The 25,271-nt window shown below is 41.1% G+C and overlaps 2 protein-coding genes across 2 annotated transcripts; both read left to right on the top strand.

Annotated features, from left to right (window-relative positions):
- The first annotated feature begins 246 nt into the window (after nt 1-246).
- On the top strand, nt 247-8,942 carry LOC144666313 (uncharacterized). The gene is made up of 7 exons (XM_078527711.1): nt 247-365; nt 1,262-1,496; nt 4,456-5,753; nt 6,204-6,356; nt 6,808-6,938; nt 7,615-7,768; nt 8,392-8,942. The coding sequence occupies exons 1-7, from the start codon at nt 278-280 to the stop codon at nt 8,535-8,537; spliced, it is 2,205 nt and encodes a 734-aa protein (XP_078383837.1). The 5' UTR covers nt 247-277; the 3' UTR covers nt 8,538-8,942.
- A 5,536-nt stretch (nt 8,943-14,478) lies between these two features.
- Nucleotides 14,479-22,713, top strand: LOC144665465 (adenylate kinase 2, mitochondrial-like). Its single transcript, XM_078526695.1, has 7 exons — nt 14,479-14,751; nt 14,942-14,987; nt 15,998-16,074; nt 18,717-18,830; nt 20,337-20,431; nt 21,051-21,123; nt 22,374-22,713. Exons 1-7 carry the CDS (start codon nt 14,572-14,574, stop codon nt 22,590-22,592), a joined length of 804 nt encoding a protein of 267 aa, XP_078382821.1. The 5' UTR covers nt 14,479-14,571; the 3' UTR covers nt 22,593-22,713.
- The last annotated feature ends 2,558 nt before the right edge of the window (nt 22,714-25,271 follow it).

The following is a 25,271-nucleotide window of genomic DNA, read 5'->3' as shown; positions in this document are numbered from 1 at the left end:
CCTACTCTCACATACGACTGTATTATGAAGCTCAAAAACTACTCTTGAGCTGGCATTTTTATTTTTCATTTTAAATGGGCAAGAGTGTTTTAAGAAACATCGTGTTAAATGAAATTTAGGTGCTCTGTTTTGAGGAACTTAACATGTAAGATTAAATATTTTGAAGATTTTATACAAGGAGTTCTCCTCCTTTGGAACTCGAAATCGCGTGACTTATTCAGACTTGTCTTGTACTCTTCCATTTATAGCTATGCCCTTAACCGAAAACCAGTGAGCAATGGGGATATTGTCGCTGTGCTTTGTTGCCATTCTTGCTTTTCACGTCCCTTTTATAGGACGTGGATATTACGCTTCAGGTTTTGCAGGTAATAAAAGCGTTTTTTAAACTATTTCAGTTCCAGATTCAAACTTTGGGTCAGTTATGTGATTCTAACTTCTGTAAATTTAATTCATTTGACTCCTTAGTAAAACGCTGTTATGTTTGGGAGACTTGAATTTTCTCAACAATCGCGAAATCAATCGCGAAATCAAAGACCCGCGAAAAATTGTTTTTAACGTTATTTAAAGTATTTTTAAGACGGTTATGCACAAGTGAAAATGTTCTTTATATCTGCGCAATATAAGATGAAGATGACGATTATTATAAAAAAGAGTTCCCGACGATTATCGAATTACCAGTGACGTTCTGCAAACTAATAGGAAGCTCTTACTACTAGGCTACAGAGAGTCGAGTGTCCAGTTGGGCCATTTTTTCTACATTCATATTTAATTTGATTGTTCTTCTTATCTCTAAAGTAGCGACCTCACTACTCACTACTCTTCTCGCGCTCTTAAGCACGATGGACTAAAAAAACACAGGGACTTGCGGCTGCTCATAGTCTGGGAGTGGATGGTGCTAATTTATTTGCTGTGACGTTTATTTAGAGCAGTTTTTACTTGAGTATCGAAAGTACTTTGTGTTTGCTTTGGTTTTGCATAACTACGCTTAGTGAATGCTTTACAAATCTCACGCCACTTTCTCAACTAATCAGAAGTAAAACCAAAACCAATCGTGACTCGCACACTAACTTTTCCCGCGCTTTGCGCTGGCTACATGTGTTTGCTTCGAGTTTTGATTTGTTCACTGGATTGTCAATGTCCTTTGTGATTGGTCAGAGTGATGACTTTGGTATTGGTTTTGCGACACTCAATTGAAAACTTCTCTGCTAATCAAATAATACAACGAGTAGTCATTTAACTTCTTCTTTGTTTCTTCACTCAGGTCCTTGTCAGCCATTCAAGGCAAACCAGTCGGAGCTTTGTGATGAGCTTCAAACCTTCGTGCAATTAGATTATGGTGCTGGTAAATTTTGCAACGATTCTGCTGCATCATGTAATTTGAACAATTCCATGGTCCTTTATTCTTTTAATCGAACAGACCCCTTTAAATGGGAAACATGTTACTGCGATGAACTGTGTAAAAAGATTGGGGACTGTTGTGTGGATTATGACATGTGGTAAGTCACTCGTATGACAATTTTGCCCACCTTTGCAAGTAGCGAGTTTATTTGGCACGTAAAGCCTGGTTTTCACTAGCGACGCAGCACAAGCGCGTCACGCAAAAGGACAAATTTGATCCTTGTGCTTGCCGCTCCAATGCATGCACGTGTGCTTTTGCTTGAGTCGGCCGTTTTCACGGAGAAACAAGAGCTGTTATTCTTGCGCTTGTGCTTGCGTCGCTAGTGAACCAGGCTTAAGGGTATTACGAACTTGAATTCAAAACAAAGAACTGGAAAGGGGGGAGGTCCTGATCCAGCATTCCCGCTCCTTTTTCACGATAATCCCACATCCTGCACTTTTTTTCATCGCTATCTCGAGTCCCGTTTTTTCTTTTCCCCCAAAAATTACCTTAAAAGAGACTTATTTATCAAAAGCCAATTCATAAATATGGCGGTCGGCCCCATCGATTGATATTTTGAATTTACGCGTGTTGTAAAGCTACTGCAACAAAAGTAATAGCTCTTCATACCTCATTGGAGCCATGGTGGCCTAATGGTTATAGCGCTGGACTCTGGATCGAGCGGTCCGGGTTCGAGCCCTGGTTCTGGAAGCAGGGCCGGCATCATTATTAGCCATATCTATCAGTTAAACAGTTGAAACAATCCCCTCTATACCATGCGTGTAACGTTCATTTTTTTTTTTTTTTTTTTTTTTGTAATGCGCATTTGAACATTTATGTATGGAATTTGCGCACAACAAATTTGTAATTATTATTATTAATTATTATAAATGCGAAACCTTGAGCAATTGAGCATCGAGTCAATATAAAGTGGTATCCTGTTACACCACGTACGACACGTGCACTTTCATGGTATCCGTCTGTTGATTACTTGACAGTTTCAATTAGATAACTATTAACCAGGCACACTCGAAATATTGGTTTGAAAGGAAACACCACTTAGCGCTCGCCTGGTTGATTCGCTTCCTTCGCTAGAACGCCTTATTCGGGTCGTGACAATTTCTCAAATCATATGACGCCACATGGGGTCATTAGAGTCGCCATCTTGGATCCGTCATCTTGATTTCACCATTTTCTTAGAAAGTCAGAAAATAACGGAAAAGTGATGCAAAATCATGCCTGCATTCGTATGGAATGTAAAATTTAACAAGTCGTAATCTTTTGATGATTTTTGGCCAGACCTGCTTGCGTCAAATAACATGGACACATGGCTGGCATATCAAAAACTGAAAGTTTCATCATCATAGAGTAAATCCTCTTTTCAAAATTTCGAAAAAAAAAAACTCAAGAGGGGGTGCCCCCCCTGTGAGTCCGAGGGTTAAAGTCATTTCGTTGGCTAGCCTGACTTTTTAGAAACTTTTCCGAAAGGCAACAATACTTTTAAGTTGCCAACAAAGCTAGAGCTTTGCAATTTTCAGTCATATTTTGTTCATTCTGTGCTTTCACTCTGGTACAGTTGACCATCTGTAATTTTATCTTTGTTAGACACCTTATATTGTTACTTAATTTCGCGGGAATTAATTTTGCATGATTTTCGCGATTTTCAAAAAAATCGCGAAATCAAGGCCCGCGAAAATTTGTTTTTAACGTAATTTAAAGTTTTTTTTAATGCTTTAAGGTTTTTTTTTGGCCAAGTAGAGAAAATTAAGTTCAGCGAAATATGCCCGTTCCATTTTCGCGAAAACAAGCTCCCTCGAAAGTTAGTAACCTCTTTCGTTTCTAGAAGTGCTACTCAAATTCTATTCAAGGTAGAATTCTCACTGCTGTCTGTTACTTAGGGTGCGTTTTTTTATTTCTTAATTCTGAAATGAGAATTGCCAGAATGTGAAATGCGCGCATTTTTCTATTCCGCATTCTTATTCCGGAATGACAGAACGCCAATTTATTCATTCTGCTCCCAGGGGCAGAATGAACAAAATGTTGCGAATATTAATGAAAATCCAAGATGGCGGACGGCATAGCCCGTGATTCGATTCCTCTCCTTTGTGAAAAGCACTGCCAGAACGTTCGGCAAATCCATTACAGACTGCATACTTTCTTCCTCCTCCGATAATGGCTCCAATCTGCTGCAATGGCAGCCTCTTCGTCGTCCGCCATATTTGTCACGCAATGGTTACTCGTGCTTGGACCGTGCATATCATCTCGACTACATGGCGTTCTTTTAATGCAGGCAATCCGAATTATTCCTAGCATGTACCAATCATTCTTTTTTCAGAACTGTGGGTTAAAAAGCGCCCTCAATGCTAAAAATTCTCAGTGGCTACTTTCCGCTCATAGCGTGTTCAACAGGCAGATGAACACGTGGTGTAATTTTACATTAGCCGCGTTGTAAAATCTAAACAATAGGAACAAGTCTTGTACATTTTGAACTGACAGTTACTAAAAACCACGGAAAACAGGATAGCGTATATTGTACCTGCAATTCGTTGGTCTCGTGGACGACTAGTGATTCGGAGACTACAACCTTCAAGAAGTAAACTACTGTTGAAACCAAGATCTGTATCCCATTTCACGTCCGTAGAAGTTTCCAGCGAAGTAGATCCTTCGGTACCAAGAGATAGTGGTGTGTTTCCGTCACACGCGGTGCTCTTCAGAGCTGGTGTTTTAAGGGCATTCCGAAACCCCAAAAGAAGCAGGGACGTGCTGCAGCAACACATTCCATTGTGCTACAATGGAACGTTTCGCTGAAACAAGTCCTTTCGTTTGTCGGCACCTTAAAATCCTTTTCGCTCTGGCATGAGCTCCCTCTTGCCTTTTACCAATTTACATTTTTTTAATTTTACCCAGCGCGACCCCACACGGAGCACCAGGAAACGCTCACAGTTTAACAACATAAATAAAAAAGGCCCATTAAATGGATTCGGGAGGTTTGAGCAACGCACGCCGGATTTGGGCCTCCAGGAAAGAGCCCGTTTCTTTGATTTTTCCTGACTTAGTTCAAATTGTATCTTCTGTAGGCATGCTCCTCGTGCAGCATCTCGACTACGCATCCCAGCGATTCTAACCTGTAGAAGAGCTCCCTCAGACATCACTGACTTCCCCTTTGGATATATAATGGTCGCTAGGTGTCCGCAAAATTGGAATGATGCTAAAACTGCACGTGCCTGTGCCTCTACTAACTACTCGGCTGATCCGCTGACCGCTTTACCAGTGCTCGACTTGACATCAAACGTTACCTACGCTAACACGTACTGCGCCATGTGTCACGGAAGGTCACGTAATCTTCACCCTTGGACCATGAAAATCGTTTCTCAGCCGATCAGTACACGGCAGCCTTCTTTGCAGGATATTCAGGTTCCTGACACCATGTGGAAAGCTGTCCCTGTTGGCACTGTTATCCCGGAGAGATGCATCGTGACACCATCAGAAGCCCATACTGAACCCGACACGAAGGTCAAGCAGCTTTGTCGCTCATACGCGAATGGAATTAAAGTAACTGATCCCTCAGACAGGGAGGTACTTTTTAAAAGCCCTCATTGTGCCATCATGGAAGGGTACAATTTGTCTTCTGCAGCTACAATTGAATGCAGTAGTGGACTGAATTTCCGTGTACCACCGTTCCTATCAACTACACTCTTTACGTTTTCCATTCATGCTAAGCGAGTTGACTCATTTTTCACAAAAACAGTGATCGTCAAGTACAACTGTTCAATCAATGAGGTTTATGATCCCTTCAAAGGGCGATGTTTGCCGGTACAGACCGTTTCCTTGCCAGTGCAAGGAAATGGCACCAACTCAACAGAGCAGTGGCCGTGTCGAGGTCCTCGCTTTCGTTCCAACGAGTTCCGCGTGTTCAGCAACAATTCCATCCTGCTGCTTCCTCACCAGAAGATTTATCCTAATGACAGCTACATCCTGGTGAATCAGACCTTAATCTTGTGCTCGAACTTCTCCCGTGACTACATCAAAATGATAGAGAGACCTGATGCTGAAAAGGAGAAACCGCCGAGAAAATCCCTCACCGCAGTACATATCATCACCTATGTCGGGTTCTCGCTGTCAATTATCTGCCTTTTATTCCTTCTAGTGACGTACTTCCTGTTTGATGAGCTGCGGACCTATCCTATGAAAAGAGTGATGCACTTGTCATGCGCAATGATAGCCATGCAGGCAGTGTACTTTGCCTCAGACCCGGATCTTGTTTCCCCGGCAGTATGTGCTGTAACGGGCGCCCTGTTGCATTTCTTCATCTTGGCTTCATTCTTGTGGATGAGCACGATTTCCCATAACACACAGAAAACCTTCTCGACCACGGGTATGAATCTAACGTTTTCTTCAAGTATCATCTTATTTCTTTTGTCCCGTTTTGTATTAATCTCGTTCCCAGATCTGTTCGTCCACAAGAGATCTTGGAACGAGATTAGGTTTGTTTGTTTGTCTTTTTGTTTTGTTTGTTTGTTTGTCTCTTTAATTTGTTTGTTTGATTTCGTGTTTCAAATTCAACATCAGGCCCAGAACACCCCCAGCAGATTCCGTTACGTTGTAAAAAAAAATATCGCTGACAGAAAGGTTATGCGACTTACACATAGGAAGTCAAAACAACATTCAAGGAAATTTCCGAGATTTCATTGTATATGTCCTTTAAGCATCGTTATCAACTCGGTTTTTATTCTGGTAAATATAACTAACGAGGCAAAGTATCTTCAGACAGCTTTACCCTTTGATCTTCAGTACATTGTCATTAATGTGGCTGTATATTATTGAGTCCCTGTAGATGTAAACCCGTCAAGCCCTTTGGTAATTGCCAAACGCAGGAAGACGTACATCCGTGACAGCCTGATTTCCTGGGGGTCTCCTTTGTTTGTTGTCGGAATTTGTGTGGCGTTGCAATTGACTGGCACCGGAAATGTTGGCTATGGTGAGTGTTACACATAACTCTGTCGGAACCAGCTCAATTCTTGTTCTCACATGTCGCGACCTGTTTGGTCAGCACAAAAATCGCGACCTCTGGTTGATGCCAATTTTCAACCTCGTCAAGTCAGATTTGCATGAATCTGCGTATGTAAACTAGTCGTGGGTAAGGAACTTTCTTAGGAAAAAAATGCATGAACATAAGATAGAAATAGGAGTTACACAAACAAATTTTCTGTTTGCTAAATAGTTTTCAAAATAACAGACAGGAGGCATAGACACGCACGTTCCAAGAACAGTAACTAGATCTTGTATATGCCAAGAGACAAACAATAACGAAACACAATTAAAAGACCGTTAACCTGAGCTGGCATTATTTTTACCATGCAAAATCTGAGTGAATGATAGGCCTTCCGAACTGATGATCTGTTGGGTTTCTCTGACGTTTTCTTCCTTAGGCAATGAAGATGGCTGCCAACTGTCATTACCTGCTCGCACCTACGCTGTTGCGTGTCCTGTTTCGTTGATGGTTGTCTTCAACGTCATTGCTTTGATCCGCACGGCTTTTGCTATAAAAAGACAAGGGCAGGTAAGCACCGTCCAAAATCACAAGCTGACCTCTCTAGGACCGATTTTTTTCGAGGTTTTTTTATAACTCTTCGAGAAGATAGTGTGGGCAAGGTGGGGAAGCGGGCGGGAGGGCTCTGAGATTGCGAGGACGCCTTTAATATCAGAACGGCGTCCTTAAAATCAATAATGTTCTTGACTTTTGGTAATCACGAGCATTTCCAAAGTTTCTTGAAAGAAAAAAAACCTGTCGGACTATTGATTCACTGGCATTTTGTCCCATCAACATAAAAGTAGCGGAAAAGTATTGAAAGCTAAAGACATTAGAGGTATGGTAAATGGTTTTAACCCAGGAGTATCAGTAGGTCGTATAAGGTGTTCGTCCGGGTGAGAGTAGTTCTGTGAAGAACTGTTGTTGGTGACCGATCAACGTTTCGACAACCTGAGCGGAAATCACCTTCAGAGTCAAGTAAAAAGTTGTTGTCAGTCGATGATGTTATAAGTCTGGCCCATTGAAGGTGATGTTATTGGCTCATGTAAAGTTTGTCAACAGCAATTGGTCAGTTTTGATCCGTCTATTGTTATTCAAATTAAGTCGTTCTGTTTGCGGGTGATATCACAGATTGGGGGAGGGGGGGGGGGGAGGGGTTGAAAGAGAGGTTGCTTCATTTACTAATATCTTCTTTTTGCTCACTCAGGGCAACGTGGCGGCTACAAATCAAAGAAGCCTGCCTCTGATTGTGGCGAAATTGACAGCTGTCATGGGAATCACATGGACGCTGGGATTTTTGTTGGCTTTCTTTCCAACGCCTTATGTCGAATACCCATTTGTTATCGTCAACAGCTGTCAAGGTGAGAAGACATTCAAATGGCTTTTCGTACATGGTGCAATTCTCTTGCTCTTACCTCCCTCCAGTCAGGTAGGAGGGTAGCTTAGGTAATCCGAGGCCAAACACAAATCAAAGATACGTAGCTTTTTATTATTCAAGATTGATTGGAATAGTGAGGGCCTATTAGAGGTTAACGGGATACAGGATATTAAGCCAAAAGTTAATGGAATACGGGATTATCAGACACCCCCTCCCCCCCAATTCCCTAATGGGGCCTCAATAGTCAGTAAAATAGTTTTAATCACTATTTTGTGTTTAAAAGATCAACCACTGGGTTTCACCAAAACAAGACAGGTTCCTCTAATAGGCCCTCACTATTCCAACCCGAACATTTTTAGGTTCCTCTTAGTTTCAATAGACGTTGACTGATCATGAGTGAGAGGTCTCGGATCTTCACTCTCCGCAAACTATCAGCCGATAGAAACATCGAGCTCGCAAGCTAACTTTAAACGATTTCACATCGGCGCCGTCTTTCTCAAAATGTGTGTATTTTTAGAAAGTCGTCTTCGAGTCAAAATTAAGTTCTATACTTGCCTTGGAAATTCATAATTTAGTAACGATTCTCTTTTTGTTGTTGTTTATCAGGTGTGTTGATCTGTGTCTCGTTCGTGTTCAAGAAGAATGTCTTCGCTCTGTACAAACAGAGGTTCATGACGGCAACACATCCAAAACGAACAGCCACAACTGCAGCGGAACAACAGGATGGGTCCTCCAGGGATTTCAAACCTTGAAACACACTTAAGGTGTGTAGGGGGTGGGGGGGGGGGGGAGTGAGTGGGGTGGTGGCAGAGGGGAGGCAACATTGGGGAGGAGGCACGGGTAGGGAGGACTTTCACATATCAATCAGACAAAGATGCTTTTAGTTTTGCTAAGAGGTTTGAGTGAACAAATTACCAACCTAAAAGCTGCAAACCGCTATAAGTCACATGACCAACGTCGTGTGACTTTTGTAGTGATTTCTTGAGATAGGTTTAGATGTGAGCTGTGTACCACAGCTTTTTTTGTGTGTACCACAGCTACATTTTACTTTATCTTAGAATGACAGTCATAAGAGGGAAACCTCAGTACAAGGGGTGGGTGGATACCACCCCTCCTCGACCCTCGATTTTTTCTGCCAATTTTTAAAAAGAAATTTATTTAATCTATGGTAATGAATTTTTTAGCAGCAGCTGTTCATTCATCCCTTTCATTTTTTTTTCTTGTAAAATGCGCGTCCATGATTTTTCAACCTCATAATTGCAAGCTAGTTTGGCTAAATGTAGACTGTTTTGGCATACTTCTTTATTTTCCAGTTTTCTTAACCAGAATTGCCAAATTCTAAAATTTCTACAGCCATTGGTAACTTGGACTAAAAAATTGTGTTATCTTGTAAAGCAAGCTCAGGTCTATTTTCTCAATATAAATTAATTCTGCTGTATCTTAGACAAAAATTAAAACCTTAGCGAGAGTACCATGCATCACCAACACCCCCTCCCCTTTTCTCTTCCTCCTCCCCCTGCTCCTCCTCCTCGTCCTCCTCCTCCTCCTCCTCCTCCACCTCCTCCTCCTCCTCCTCCTCCTCCTCCTCCTCCTCCTCCTCCTGCTCCTCCTCCTCAGTCCTCCTCAGTCCTCCTCCTTCTCCTCCATTTCACCACGGTGAAGGCATAAGTTAGCTTGCACAAGGGTTAATTAATTTGAGTTTTTAGGTTAATGAGCAAATATTGTCCCTTTATAACATCGTTTTAAACCCCACTGTAGGAATCTCGAATGAAGGGGACAGAGGTATTTGTCGGAAATTTACAATAAGCCCCCTAAAACAGAGCAGTCTAGGCTTAGCTTAACCTCAGTCCAAGCACTAAAAGATACCGTTTCCATGCTTGATCGGTCTAAACCGGCAACATAGTATGACAGCTGTTTTCTTTTCTTTGCATGCAACACTCAAGAGTACCGCGATGGCTAAAATTATTGGTATTCTGTCCTAGACACTATAAAAGATACCAAAAATGCGTAGTTTACACCCCAACTGCAAAGAAAGACGACAAGCATCCCTAAGGCTATTCACAAGTCGCTTGGCACCTTTTCATATATTGAACAACTCTTTGCAACTCTTTGCATCCATTCTGAGAGATCGCAGCGTCTTTTTCTGTTTAAAGTGGTCTTAGCATATTCGGAAGATTTCCAACATATTAAGTTTGTGGGGAGATTTTTGCAAGAAGATGCATTGACTTTCCTTTCAATTTCAACAAATGTTTGCTTATTTAGTATAAAAACATTATATACCACTTTAGCCGAGAGTACTAGTGAAGCTATTTCAGGGAAATATCAGACCGAGGCCTTGATGTATTGACTGAGCGATAGCGAGGTCAATATATCAAGGCCGAGGCCTGACCCTTCCCTGTTGTGACCGAACGAACGAGGTTAATAAGTTATTTATTTTATGGCATTTAAGCGCTATTCTGAAAATGAACATAAGCAAGGAAAAAACACCGAAAGTAAAACTCGCTCTCTCCCTCTCTCTCTCTCTCCCTCTCTCTCTCTCTCTCTCTGGCTTTCTTCGCCGCTCATACTTATACTAAAGACGTATCGGTATGCTAGTATTTTTCTTTCAGTTATTGAAATGATAGTAATATTTTGTCGGCGTTGTTTTGTCGTTTTCGCCCTTGCGCTAGTAGCTTTTACTCACAATGCCCGGTTATTAGAAGAAAATCTTGCCCGCCCAGCAGCCAATCAGAGCGCGCGTACAATTGTTGCCATGTAATAAAGACTCGTTAGCAAACGCAACGTTGTCTTCAGATGTGAAAGATGACGTATCTTTTGCAGTTCAAATCAGTTTCGGTTCAAATTTGAGTAAGTGATAGAAAACCTCTTAACCATGGCGCAAACAACAATTTTAGCATAAGCAGTACAGGGGGGGGGGGGGGGCACTCTGTATATTGCTTGGTGAGGTGTGCTGCTGGGACTCTTACCCTACACAGGCAATGTTCAGCTGATTTTGCAACCCTTTACTAGACTAGACACCGAAAAATCCCTATCCTATCCCAGAACTGTATCACTATTAGCGTTTCTTGTGGAAAACCTTCTGTCAACAACCTAGTCGAAATGATTTTATTATTATCGTTTAGGAAAGCCTCTTTCTCTTTAATGCAACTCTGTACTTAATTCTTCATACCACTGATCAGTTTCCCGGCTAATGATACTCTATTCTAGACCAAAAATCTCCGATTTCTATCCCAGACTAAACTGCTGAGAACCATATTACCCTTTACAGCGGCACATATATACCTCATATATGCGAGTGTCCCCCTTCGGCCCCCTCCCTAGCAGTAGCAGTGACAGTAGCAGTAGCAGTAGCAGTAGCAGTAGCAGTAGCAGTAGCGAGTAGCAGTAGCAGTAGCAGTAGCAGTAGCAGTAGCAGTAGCAGTAGCAGTAGCAGTAGCAGTAGCAGTAGCAGTAGCAGTAGCAGTAGCAGTAGCAGTAGCAGTAGCAGTAGCAGCAGTATTAGCAGTAGCAGCAGCAGTAGTAGTAGTACTAGTAGTAGCAGTAGTAGACGTAGTAGAAGTAGCAGCAGTAGCAGTGGCAGTGGCAGTTCCATTCACTTACATGTTTATGTATAATTATAGATAAACAGTAATGATTCATGAGGACCCGCATAGGACATTTTTCTGCTCGCTGTTGGGCCCGTGCTACAACCTCTCTCCGGGGTGAATCTCTCTTGTCAGCGTACACTACTTTTTTTTTTATTTTTTACAAACAGCGGCTCACTATAATTCTATATTTAAAAATTTTTTTTTTTTCACTTTTCTTTCCCATCACTCACGGCGGAGCCCGCTATAACCCAAAAATTAGCATCTTTCCTTTCATCTTCTTTTTCTTCATACAACTATTTTTTCGGTGCCCACTTATTTTTCTTCATCGTATCACACCTTTTATTTACTGTAAGACTTATAACACGCCCGCTACGAATTTACTCACATAATTCAATCTTTCTCCTTTCCTCCTTTTATCAACCTTTATTTCTGCTGTGTGTACACATTATTACTGTCGCCGAAACATGAATAACAAAAAACCGAAAAACACCACTACCCAAAGGCTTTTGATCCTTATTATTTTCGATCTTATTCTTCACGGAACGAAACAAGAAAAAGTGCATTCTACCATATATTCACTATCTTTTCAACTCATACATTCCGTTTCACTTAAGTCTACATCCCACTTCTACCCCTCCCCCTCCCCTAAAAAAAACCTCTTAAGTTGGATAAAATCGGGAAAAATTTATTCATCGTCCTCTATCCGGGCGTGCCACCTAGTGTTCTTTCAGTTCTTCACGAGTTCATCGCTCTCTTGCATTATTAATTCTCCACATTCGACCCCTTTTCCCCCTCCCCGTGAAAAACCCCTTCGTGGAGTTGAATAATCGGGAAAAATGCAGGAATCTTTCTACGTTCTCTATCACGGCGCCACTCTGTTCATTCTTCACTAAGTAAATTGCATTATCATCCCCCTTCCCTTTCCCCCCCCTAAAACCTTCTGAGTTGAAAGAAAAAAATGCAGGATTCTAAACTCACATGCTGCCACCATTCTGCATTCTTCACTTATCCCTTCCCCCTTTCCCCCTCCCCTCCCCTTCGTATGATGAAAATCAATCCCATATTCTAAACTCACTCCCACCACCACTGAACTTCCCATCTTCCCCCCCCCCCCAACATTTAATACCTGAAATGGGGCGGCGCTCCGGGTGGCTCTGGTTCGTCCGCCCTCGTCGGCCTTGTCCCGCTCTCTTTGGCTCCGCGCCTCCCGCCCCGTGCGCTCTTCGTTTGCTTGGCACTCTCTTTTTGTTTCTGACTTCCGCGCTCGCGCCCGCTTTTCTCGTTAGTGTTGACAATCTCGGCGCGCGCCTTCTCCTCTGGAGCTTTTCTCTTCTCTCTCGTCGTGCTCGAGCATTTGCGCGAAACGAAGCTGTGGCCCAGGCGGACTACATTCTTGAAGCAGGGGAATTAATTTCAATTTATTTTTCCCCTACAAATTGATGTTATATACCTTTCTGGTGTTTTGTTTTGTTTTTTGTTCGTCTATTTTACTTTGTCCTTGTTTTCACTTTTTCTTGCTGCGCGGCTATAACTATCTCCTCACTTTTTTGCCGTCCTGCGTCTCGGTCTGGGCATCTCTTCTTTCTGATGGTTGTGATGTGTTTGCCCCCCTGTGGCTTCCGGTTCTGTCTGTCCGCCTATTGTTCTTGCGTCGGTGCTGTGTCCATGGCCGACACTATCGCAGGTTGCTAGGCGTGCGGGTCCTCATGAGCATAGATTGAACTCAGTGTAAAAGAATAAAAGTGGCTCATAATCCAAGACAGTTCTATTCTTACTTTTGTGTGGGAGAAATGTATGCAAAGGGAATAGGATGGAGTGGCCCAGCTATGGGCTAAATTTCCCTTCCTCCCACACGTTTTGTACCAGGTTCAATTCTTTGCGTGGACCCCTCTCTGTACTTGTCAGATCGGTAGCAATATTTTACGTCTTGCTGCGAAGTATTTCACAATACATCACCCGGTTCCTGCTCCTTTTTTCCCTAAATATTCCCTACCAAGCACATTTTCGAGAAGTATAATAAAAAAGATACCGTAAAATTCTGGTTAAAGGCCCTGGGCGTATACAACTTCGTAAGGGGTGTACAGCTTCGTAAGGGCGGAGGGGCTTGTATATCCGGGAGGGCTTAGGAAAAGTTTCCAAACGAACCGCGACAGTGTTGATCGAAATAAGTTTTTAAAGTAGAAGGCCATAATAAAGCAACATTTAGCCCTGTTCAGTACTGTCATCCAGCAAAGGGGGGCTTATATCCGGGAGGGGGGGGGGGGGGCTTATATAACCGGATGTATTTTTTTGTTGTTGTTTCCAGGTAGATGGGCCAATAACTGGGGGAGGGGGGGGGGGCTTATAAGCGGGGGAAATTTTACTGTAGGTCACAGTGCTCGGAAAAGAAATATTATGGGCCGATCTCTTCCAAGTTATGCCTGTATTGGTACTAATAAGGCACTTTTATTTCATCGGCCCACGTTACATTTTACAGTAGCTTGGCGGCAAAGGTTAGTAAAGTGAAGTACTTGAAAAAACAAACAAACAAAAAACATATAAAATACGGCATTTTTTTCAAAGGTCATAATTCGCGCCCTCGCCTTATTTTATTTATTTATTGTTATTTTTTTAACGTAAAGAGGAGAATAATACACACGAACAGAAGTACACATTATGTACTTCTGACACGAACTCTTTTACGAGTTTTGTCTACTTTTCTTCGATTTTCTACATATGGTTTTCAAAAAATGCATAGCTCTACAATACAGCTAAATAAAGAAAAATCCGAGACACCCTCTTTTAGAACAATATTTGGAGATCAAATTCCACATAAAAGTTTAGGCGCTCATGTAAACGTGGTCTCAAATAAACCTAATGTTGCGCAACATCATAATTACAAACAAAATGCTGTTGCTTATTATGGTCTATATGATCAAAACAAAATGCAAAACTAGATTCTATATTATGTAAGCTTTCAGAAAATGTATACTTTATTGGGGTTAGCCTTTATGGTTTGCACACAATTTCACTTTAGAACGTAAACGCCCATTTTCCTTCCGTGATAGTGGTGTTCCATAATCTACTTCATGTGATTCCAGTTCCCATATTCCAAATTTCCATCGTGATGCAATGCGCATGACATAACGTGGAAGCCATCGTTTGCTCGGTCATTCGGCGTAGAGTTCCTTCCTAAAATTCGTCCCTTGAGCATAATCCAATGGCTCCGCCGGGAGATTCGAGCACTTTTTTCAAGGCTGAGGGTGGAAGAGGACAAAACAGTCCGAATGATCTTAAAGAAATGGTCGCGAAAGCGAACCAACTCGGGGGACCCGCCACCGACAGGAAAGGAGTCAATGGGATTTTACTTGGGCCTCCTGGCGCCGGCAAGGGAACACAGGTTTTTATTCGTTTTAGAGTTTAAAATCATTTAACTGAATGTTTCGTCAAGTCCTACTTTACATGTAGGCTTGTAAAGGTTTAAATTTTGTTTATTCAATCGCCAACCACGCGAGTGCAAGTGTGTGTGAATATTGTTTAACCTTCACTATAAGCTTAATTTTATTTATTCGTTTTCGATGTGCATGCAGGCACCCAAGTTGGCGGAGAAATATTGCGTTTGCCACTTAGCAACGGGTAAGTGCTTTGTTAATTAATTGTACTGGCATTGCCATCAATATAGAGTCTTGAATCATGAGCTTTCCCCCTCCCCTACCCCCTGGGAATTGAATGCCAACTGGAATAGTTGAATCCCAAAAACTCAAGCCTTCAAATCAATATCGAGTCTTGAACTTATGAGCTTTCCCCCTCCCCTACCCCCTGGGAATTAAATGCCAGAACAGTTGAATTATTAAAACTCGGGCCTTCAAAGAAAATAATTATTAAAAGGTTCAAGTTATTGGTGGCTTGAGTTATTGTGGGTAAAACCAGTAAGAAAATGACCTGAAGGGATAACAGAAGAGGCTTTAGGAGGGGGGTGATTTGATTTGGCCTTAAAATGTGACCGAATTGCGATTTTTTTGTGATACATTGAGTGGCTGCGCAGACTTCGAACAATACAGCAGATTTCATATAAGCTGAGAATTTTGTCTAATTTTGCCGATTCACAACTCTCATCATGGATGCTAAAATAAAGTTTGGACCACTTTTGTCTGTCTTTGAGGGTTTGTTGGCAAAATTGTCGCATAGACGAGCAATAAAATTAAACTTCTTAAAAAATTGGCATTAAAAACAATTAACACCTACTGTCCATTGCAGTGAAAACTATACCAAAAAAAGCAGATTCTGATTTGAAAGAAAATAGTACCATGCTCGCCTTCGTCCGGTCGTTAAAGGAATAATACTTAACTGGTATAATCTGACTGCCCTGATGGGTCACTACACTCTAATCAGTGTTGTCAAAATAAGCTGGCAACCGGTGCATTTCACCAGCTATTCCGGATACTGCCCCAGCTACTCGGAATATTAGAAGGTCATTTCTGAGTGTGTGTTATCAAGTTCTGAGTGTTTCTGAGCTCCCTACTTTTTGGATGGAACCTGCTACTCAAAAACCCACTGACAACCCTGTCTAATGCAGACTCTTTACTAAAAATAAAAAATATTAAAAATTTTTTTTTTTATAATACATGATCTGTTTGTCATATAAGGTGATATGTTACGAGCTGTTGTGGCGTCTGGTTCAGCGCTGGGAAAGAAAGTCAAGCAGGTTATGGATGCAGGACAAGTAAGGACAAGTTAGAATTTTAATTTAATGTGCCACTGTAGACTAAATTCCGAACCAGCCAATCAAAAACTGTGTATACATGTATGACCTTAATTTCCTGCAATATCGTATTACTCCCCTTACATCACCAGGTTTTCGGCCACAGTTGGGTACGAAGGATAACTCACACTTGTGAGGTACTTCTTTAGCAACGTGACTGTATTTTATCGGGCTCATTTTGGTCTCTCCATGGGTATTTTAATGCTGAACTACCGGTATGTCTTGCCAAATACAGTCATGGCTAACCAAACTTGCCTGATAATGACCCGGGAAGGGGGGGTAGGGGGGGGAAAAAAAAAAAAAAAAAAGAGAAAAGACAAAAAACACCCCCGGGGGGGGGGGGAAAAACCACCAAATTTTTTAAACCGCCGGGGGTGGGGGAAACGCAAAAAGGGGTTTTTTTTTTCGGGGGGGGTTTGTTTTTTTTTGGAGAGGGGGGTGGTAAAAAAAAGGGGGGGAAAAAGGGAGGGGAGGGGGGGGGAAAAAAAAAATAAAAAACGCAGGGGGGAGACCCACGCCCAAGGGATGAGAGTTGGCAGGTATATAATGCTACAATGTATGCTGCTGAAGCATACCAAAAAAAGATTAGTTTAAGATATTACTTAGCATAACTAAATATAAAATCTCATGAGACCAAAAACATTGTACATTGTACATTTTATTTATTTTTGGTTGATATACTTTTACCCATTCCCCAAGACCCAGGGGTAGTTTGACATGGCAGGACAATTTTTCCACTCTTGATAAATTGCCCAGGGGTCCAGGAGGGTGATTATTACCAAAACTTACAATGTTGCACACAGGACATGTATGTTGCAGTAAAGATTTGTGACAAGCAGAACATAAACAATTCATGTACATGTATATGACCAATATACATGTAGGTATGGAACAATAGATAAGGTAATAAGTTTTTAAGTCCCCGATGTAAGCACCATAGCACAAGGAAGAAAGTTAAGACTGATGCACTTAATAAGTGCATCAGTCACTTGAGACAAAATGAACCCAAACATGTTTTTTTTTTCTTTCTTTCTTTTTTTTTTTGTACAGCATCCATTCTTGCTATGTTATGATGGGGCCTTTTCTTTGAATGTAAAATTACTATATATAATAGCAGTATATAGGGCTTCAAATAAATGTTTTCACTTGAGAGGACATTATGTCGTACTAAGACACCATCTTGGTCAGACAAACAAAATTGTGGTCGTACAGATTTTTATTCGTCGTTAGCATAAAATGATTTACAATGAAAAAATTGTCTGGACATCATGTCCAACTACAATTGGGGTTTTGTTGGACATGGGCAAATTTTGGTCTGCAAATGTCCGATGACCCACTGTTATTTGCAGCCTTGAGCATACAGCACTAGTATATCATATCAGCTATTTATTAACTAGAATTACTTTTTAGCTGGATTGCAAATAAAAACCTGGGTCTCAATCAAACATGGGCCTCAATGAAACACCCCCCGCATTTATTCAAAACATAGTAGTTTTGACCTGGCGTTTATACATAATTGTACAAGGTCGGTGTTTAATTGAGGGCATTTTTTCTAATAAATCTCTAAAGCTATATGTAATTGTCTGTTGTTTCAAGCATGGGACAAAGAAAATATTCTAGTCCATGACAGAAATGAATGTGAATTTTTGTTTTTCACTTTCTAAAGTTTCCAAACTTCCATAGCCCCTTGAAATCTCTCATCTAAATTTAAGTAGTCCCAATGTTAGCAATTTCTACTTTTGTCATCATGATGCTTTTTTCCATTTATCAAAACCAGTTCATAAATGCAGTAGAATCCTGATTTCGTGAACTTCCAGGGGAAACAAAGATTGCTTCAAGAAAACAGGAGGTTCGAGAGAAGTGTACTTTCCAAAGGGAAAAATAATAAAAATGGTTTGACAATAATCTGGCATTTTGAGAAACCAAGGGTTCAAGGAATTGGGATTCTATTGTTAAGTTGTTATCTTAGTTTTGTGAATGACAAGCTCACTCAGAGTTCTCATATAAGAATTGTAATAGCAGGAGAATAGTGTAAAGAAGCCGGAGAATTTTTTCTAAAGGTTCCACATCTTAATAAAAAAAATAGGTACAGGCCCTTGAAATGTAGCCGGAGAGTTCTACGTAGTAGCGGGAGAATTCTCCGATCTCTGATGCCTAAGTTATGAACACCCTGTCACTTGATGGGATTCTCCAAAGAGACTACATGTAATAAAACGTATACCTCTGCATGTGACATCGCGAGAAGCCAAACTGCAGTCGTATAATTACTGATAATTAACAGGTTATTCGGATTGCAGCCTTAGCAGTGTGGACAAATACTTACTGACTGCATCAGAAGACAAACATCAGTCATTTAACAGCAAAAGCTGGACTGCTAAATAACTGCAGCGTGGCTGCTGCAGATCATAGCTCGGTGCAGTCAAAGTGCAGCCAGCAGTTCTCGCTGAATTCTGTTAAATGCCTGTCATTTCACTGCTAACGGGCTGCAAAAAGGCTTCCAGTCAACGATAAGCCAAATCGCAGTCATTTTACAGGGCTTCCATTTTCGTACGGGACAGGCTTTCACATTTAAATTAATTTTTTGTTTGCAATTTATTTTTCAGCTTGTCAGTGATGCTCTGGTAGTTGAACTAATTGATGACAATCTTAGTAAACCTGAATGTGCAAATGGTTTCCTCCTTGATGGATTTCCAAGAACAGTAGTTCAAGCTGAAAAGGTACAAAATTTACCTGTAAAAATTAGCATGCAAGCCAGGTAAAAGGGTTAAAGCCTTGTTTACAAGACAGTGGCGGATCCGGGGGGGGGGGGGGGGGGTCCCCCACAACCACCCCCCTGGGGCGGACCAGACCTTCAGGTAAGTGGGAGGCCCAATCATCCAGACTCCAAGAAAAGAGGAGGGGCCCACTCTCGAAAATAATTTTTCTCAGCCCTAAAGGCCTCGGTTTGGCCTGGATCCCTATATCCGCCACTGCAAAAGCATTTTTTAGTGACAATGTTTTTTGTTCGTGTTGATAAGAAGAATTGGCCAATCAATTTTTATGTGACAAAATTAATGTATTTCATTGACTGGCTGGCATGTACCGGTAAGCTTTTTTGTAACAAATAAAAGTTGTCACATACACATGTATGAAAATTTCTCATGTAGACGACACATCATGAAATGTGGCAAATATTGTATCAGCATATAATTATGTGGTCCCTGATCTCCCAAATTCCCACTGGGCACTGGGCATGCATTTCTCTGTGTGTATCTCACTGCTGTCAGAGTCAATATTGGTGCACTAAATTTTGCACTGCTGACAATAATATTAATTATTTGTCGCACCAATATTGTCTGATATGTTAATCAGCTAAAAGAGCCTATGTCACGGATTTAACCAGATTCAGCTAATATGTATACGTAATATATATTTGGACTATCATGTAGTTTACCTGTCCAACTTTTTCAGGGTCAAAGGCTAATTTGATCGAAAAGAAATTCCGAGGGACACAGCCACCACATTTGAAGCTGTCAGAGGAATTTTTTGAATCTAATTATTTCAAACAAATCCTGGACAGCATGTAGTCCCATTTGATTGGCTGAGCACGAACACTGTCCAATCTTTTCTTGTCAAAACTCTGGACAGATTGTGGGGAAGTTTTACCATGAACTCAGTCCTAATTGAATTTTCACTATCCAAACCGTTTTAATCCCAAATTTTGGACATTTACCAGAAATTAAGGAAAAATAGTCTAGGCGCTGACAATATAGGATTTAGCAGACGGCTATATAATTAATATATATATATTTGGCAGGTATAATATAGGTATGTTTGTATCAAACTGGTAATAAATTGTTATCCTAGTGTACATGTATGCAAAGCTGTGCCCAAAGGCTTCTTTGTAGGAAATCTTGGGTGCCCAGCTCTTTAAGCTTTCATGGTAGCAAAATAAACAAGTCGCCCAAAGACAAAAGTAAGTGGCCTGTGGCACCCAGGCACTGCTAGAGCACAGCTCTGCTGGCTGTATGCACAAAATAAACTGTGTTGTGTTGTGGCTCATTTATCCTTGAAACAATTATTATTTCATATTTTCCAGGCTTGTTTTATTTCCATAATCATAACTATCATACCGCACTAGAAATATGAAAAAAAATGCAAATTTTTACCAAAGGGTAAAATTGTTCAACCACAATAATATACATCATGGAACTGTAGACTGATCTGTTTTAATGCATTTCTAGCTTGATGAACTTCTTGACAAGAGGAAAACCGGCCTTGATGCTGTTGTGGAATTTGCTATTGATGATTCACTACTGGTACGGAGGATTACTGGAAGGTAGGCACAACAGCTCCTGTTAATATTAAAAGTGCCAAAAGTGCACTACACACAAAGGATACTGTAAAATTCCCGTTTATAGACCCTCTTGCTTATAACCTGCCCTCCCCCCACCCCGGTTATAGACCCATCTACCTGGAAACGAAATAATACATCTGATTATAAACCCCCCCCCCCCCCCCCGGGTATACGCCGATATAAGCCCCTCTCTGCCATTTGCCAGATGACAGTACTGAACAGGGCTAAATGTTGCTTTATTACAAGTGCGTTTTTAACTTAGAACTTATTTTGATTAACACTCCAGTGGCTCATCTCAAAACGTTTTTTTTTTTTATTCCGTTTATAGGCCCTCCCGAATATAAACCCCTTGGCTTATAAGCCCACACAAAACCCCTTATGAAGTTGTATAAGCCCAGGGCTTATAACCAGAATTTTACGGTATGCTGTACACAAATTTTTAGGGCAATAGTGTTGAAGTTTGGCTATCTTGTATGCATGTATAGTAAGTTGTAGTTTTGGGAAGGTGGTGGGGGATCTTGAACTCGAGACTTCAAGATTACAGGTCTGCTACTCAAGCCACTCAGCTACACTGCCTCAAAATATTTACTATATTTTTCAGGTTACTTCACAAGCCTAGTGGGAGAACCTATCACACTGAATTTAACCCACCCAAGGAGCCAATGAAGGATGATGTGAGTTGATACAGTAGAACCCAGTAACTCGAACTTGGATAACTCGAACACCCCCGCTAACTTGAACTACAAAATGTATCTTTCACTTCCTTGGATTTGACCCCACTTTTCAGTCATTTTTACTCGATTACAGTAACTCGAACTCAGTTAACTCGAAATCACGCTAACTCAAACTTAATTTATTTATGTTTCCCTTCCTGTTCTTGCCACTCACCACGGTTGCCCATTGATTAGAGCAATGAACAGATCACATACAGTATTTCACAGCCATTTTCCACTCTTATCATAAGAGCAAGCGTGGCCGAGTGGTTAAGGGCACTGCTGTTGTACTCCGGAGGTCCCCGGTTCAAGACCTGTCCTTGCCACTTGCTGGATTTGTTTCTCGGTCGTCCTGTGTTCAAATCCTCGGTCACGCTTTGTATATAGCCAACTGGTCTGCCTCCTGCCAGTTGCGATTTTTAACCTTGTTATGTTCATTTAAAAAAAATATATTTGTTTCCTCTGTTTCAGTGGCATGCCTTTAAACTACATGTAGCTATCTCGTAGAGATATGAAGCTAAGTGCATGACCACTATAAACAACATTTATTTATTTATTTATTTTTTTTTTATTTTTTTTTTTAATGTATGGTCGTGTTAGAGTTTCTGACAAGATAAGTTTACTTTGCACTGAATTGTATACTGATGTGCTGAAAAATCAGTTAACTATCAATTATTAACTTGGCAAATTAAATATTCAATCGACCCTGATAACTGGAAACCCAGATTACTTGAACTGTTTTTTGTCTCCCTTCAGAGTTCGAGTTACCAGAGTTCCACTGTATTTTATAAATGATAATGCAACTGAATGTGCTGTTAAAATAACCTTAAGTGAAACAGAAGCCATATGCGGCCGGTTTCATTCTCGTCCCCATAGCCCTTTCGTTTCTCTTAGCCGGCTGGACCTTGGCATGAAAAAACGAAGGGCTCTGGGGACACAGAACTTCCGGTCCTAGATTCTAGGACTTCCGGTCTTCATGTATGCAGTCATGACGTTTCAAAAGAATGTATGAGAGAGTCGCAACGTTTTCGACTTCCGTTAAGGAATTCTTTGTGCCAAACAGCCAATCAAAAAAATTCGAATTAATTCAAAAATCCCATGTCCCGAGAGCCCTTCGTTTTCTCGTGCCAAGCCGGCTAAGAGAAACGAAAGGGCTATGGGGACGAGAATGGGCAGGTTTACAAAGAACTCAAGTGTTCCTTCGTTTCCAGGCTACTGGTGAGCCCCTGGTTCGTCGGTCAGACGATAATGAGGCAACTCTGACGAAACGCCTGGAAGCTTATCACAAGCAGACAGCACCGCTGGTCGACTATTACAAGAAGCGTGGGCTCCATGCTCGCATCGATGCTGCAGAAACCCCGGATGTTGTTTTGAGTAGTGTTTTGAGGGAGTTTGAAAAAGCGAAGGCTCGCGCCAGGAAATTTTTTTAATGATGAACCTTGTCTGGTAACATGAATTGGTTAGGAATTTGCCCGTTTTGATGTCCATAGAATAATTTTTGTGACATGCGTAATGTGTGTGTAATAAAATACTGTGGTTCTATAACCAATCCGGCAGAATCAACGCGCTTGTTTTATTATACATTTGTTTTTAAAAACCAATCAGATGCAAGACCAAAAGCAATCGTGACTTGGCTTGCGGACGTTTTCCCGCGCTTTGTGTCTAAATACAGCTGTGTATGATTCCCACGCTTGGCGCTAGTTGCACACGTTTTCTCGCTCTTGGCAACCGGTTACAGGTTTCCCGCGCTTGGCACAGCTGGTTCCATGCTTTTTACTGTGACTTCTGACTGGTTAACTGCATTATTTGCGTTTGCTCTTATTGGTCAGAAGTGATTACTACTCGTCACTAACCCCTTTTCCCTGGCCTCGAGGAAAAATTGCGTGATACTCCCCAGAAGTGTCCACCAACGCGAAAAAGGCTTTTCGCGTTTTACCAAGCAGGTAAAACTGATAGAAAATAGACGACCAGTAAAAGAGCGACGCAAAAAGGCAAAGCATGTAACAAAAACTCGTCTGTTCTGATATTTATGTTAGAAAACAACCGTATAAGGCTGGCCGGAGAAAATTGCTTGAGGTTGCTTGTTGCAAATGTTGCTCTAAGCGCCAAATGCTGACGAGCACAATCTGTGGAAGCCTGTCCCTAAGTGGAGAGAATTGTGACTCGAGACGTGACCTTTCTTCAGCGTTTTGCTCGAACGCAAAGTCTTCATGCGTTTCCGTGCGCAAGTTAAATTTTCGCGCCAGTGTAGCCGACCCACTCTTGTCCCAAATCCCGGCAAATGAGAGGATAAGACTACGCCCTTCTCTTCTTTACCCAACCTTTCCTTTATATTGGCTGTTTCCTTATTGTCCTTACCCCCTTTTGATTTTACCCCATTTCCAGTTTTTTTTTTTTTTTTTTTTTCCCTGGTTTTTGAAAGTCGTGATCAAAACTGTTGCTGGCTAAAAAGAGTGCGACCTAACTCGTTGAATGAGATTTGGTGGTCTCGGTTGTTTCTACAAGACCTACAACAATTAGGCTCCTTTGGTGGCCATTTGCTTTATGTAATAAACTCCCACATTTTAATCTCCCGGTGTCGCTGTCGCTGATTAGTGGCTTGTCAGTTTCTTGATCGGATGACCACTGGGCGACATTAAAAACCAAAGATTTTTTTTAAAAATCATTGTCTACTGCACGGATTTCTATTAAGTGTCAAAAAGTGTAAAGAAAAAGGAAAAAAAAAAAAAAACCAGCATAAGGCTTCTGTCGAGGTGGAAAGAAAAAAAAACACTGGTGCCGTTTTTACTGGGAATGCCGACAGGCGTATATAAGTAAACTTGAGGTCTGGACAGTTTCGAACAAGCAGTCTCGAAGAGGAACATTTCTGATGCGGTTTCCACTGAAAATGTGCGTTGGGTTGGGTGGATAGGACGACTGGGCGAGTTTTGTTTACAAGGAAGTCGGCTTCTCGTTTCTCCTTCCTCGAGTAAAAAAAAAAACTGATTATGAGTAAATCGACGAAACTTGATGATAGATATAGTCGCCTACTGGAAATAGTTGTTTGATACGCAATCGATATAACGCCACAGCGCCTCACAGATTTCCTACAAGTGGGTTTGAGTGGAATCGTAGATGCGTGACGTCATGATGAAACGTGACAGGAAATTGTGACCGGAAGTTGCTAATTTTGTTTCAAAGTCTTCCCTGCAGCGTGCTTTGACTATCGATCTGTCTTCGACTCCAAAGTAAACTAGTTGCGTTTAGTACTGGATACTTTATTTGGTACTACAGAGTCACTGATAACTATACGTGTGATAACATAGCACATTTTATTTCATCGATCTTGATTGCTCCGGCTTCACGAGGTTGAAACCGTTCTCTTCTTTTGTTTATCAGTCCAACAAAATCATTAATGGGTGCTTTCAGACGATGACTTTATGTACGTTTTATGTAAATAATTCTATATTGTTATCTTCTTCTTATTTGTTACTCGTAATTTTATCTTATATATTCTCTCGAGTGCACTTTAAATAAAAGGATCGACTTCTTGAGATTTTTCGGATACTTGAAGCCAAACATAAACCTTACGCGGAACAAAAAAACTTTGATACGATGGCGTGACAAATGAAATTTTAAGAAAAGCTTCTTAAAAATCTCTCTTTTGGTGCAAATCTTCTAAACCTACCTCTGGATCTAAGAAATGCATTCATAGCAAGCATTTATTCAGCAATCCACCACGTACGATCGCTTTTAAGTCTTTCTTCCTGTATTTTATCTTTTATGTAATAAATCACATTTCATATTGCGTTACCGCCAAGTTTCTTGTCACGCAGAATGAATTTCACAGTACACTGACTGCGTTGGCCACGTTTTCAGTCATGGTTCACATCCGCCGGTCGAAATTGACGATTTTTATTGCACCTTCGTGCTTTTCAGCACGAGCTATCGTGCGTTTGTTATAAGAACAAGGGGCAGCAGTTTTGAAAAGCTCAATGTTTCTTTCATATCTCTTGCGGGCTTTACTATCATGTTTCAGTTGCATTAAGCAGTCATCTGATCTGAGCGGATTATAAAAGTGCCGATTATATGTGATATTTAACCAATCGATGTTCAAAAACAGATATTTA

The sequence above is a fragment of the Oculina patagonica genome, chromosome 9 (assembly GCF_052425735.1).
Source record: "Oculina patagonica isolate OP01 chromosome 9, crgOcupat, whole genome shotgun sequence".
NCBI classification, from domain to species: domain Eukaryota; kingdom Metazoa; phylum Cnidaria; class Anthozoa; order Scleractinia; family Oculinidae; genus Oculina; species Oculina patagonica.
Note: the sequence above shows the minus strand (reverse complement) of the source record. Positions and strands in the feature narration are given on the sequence as shown.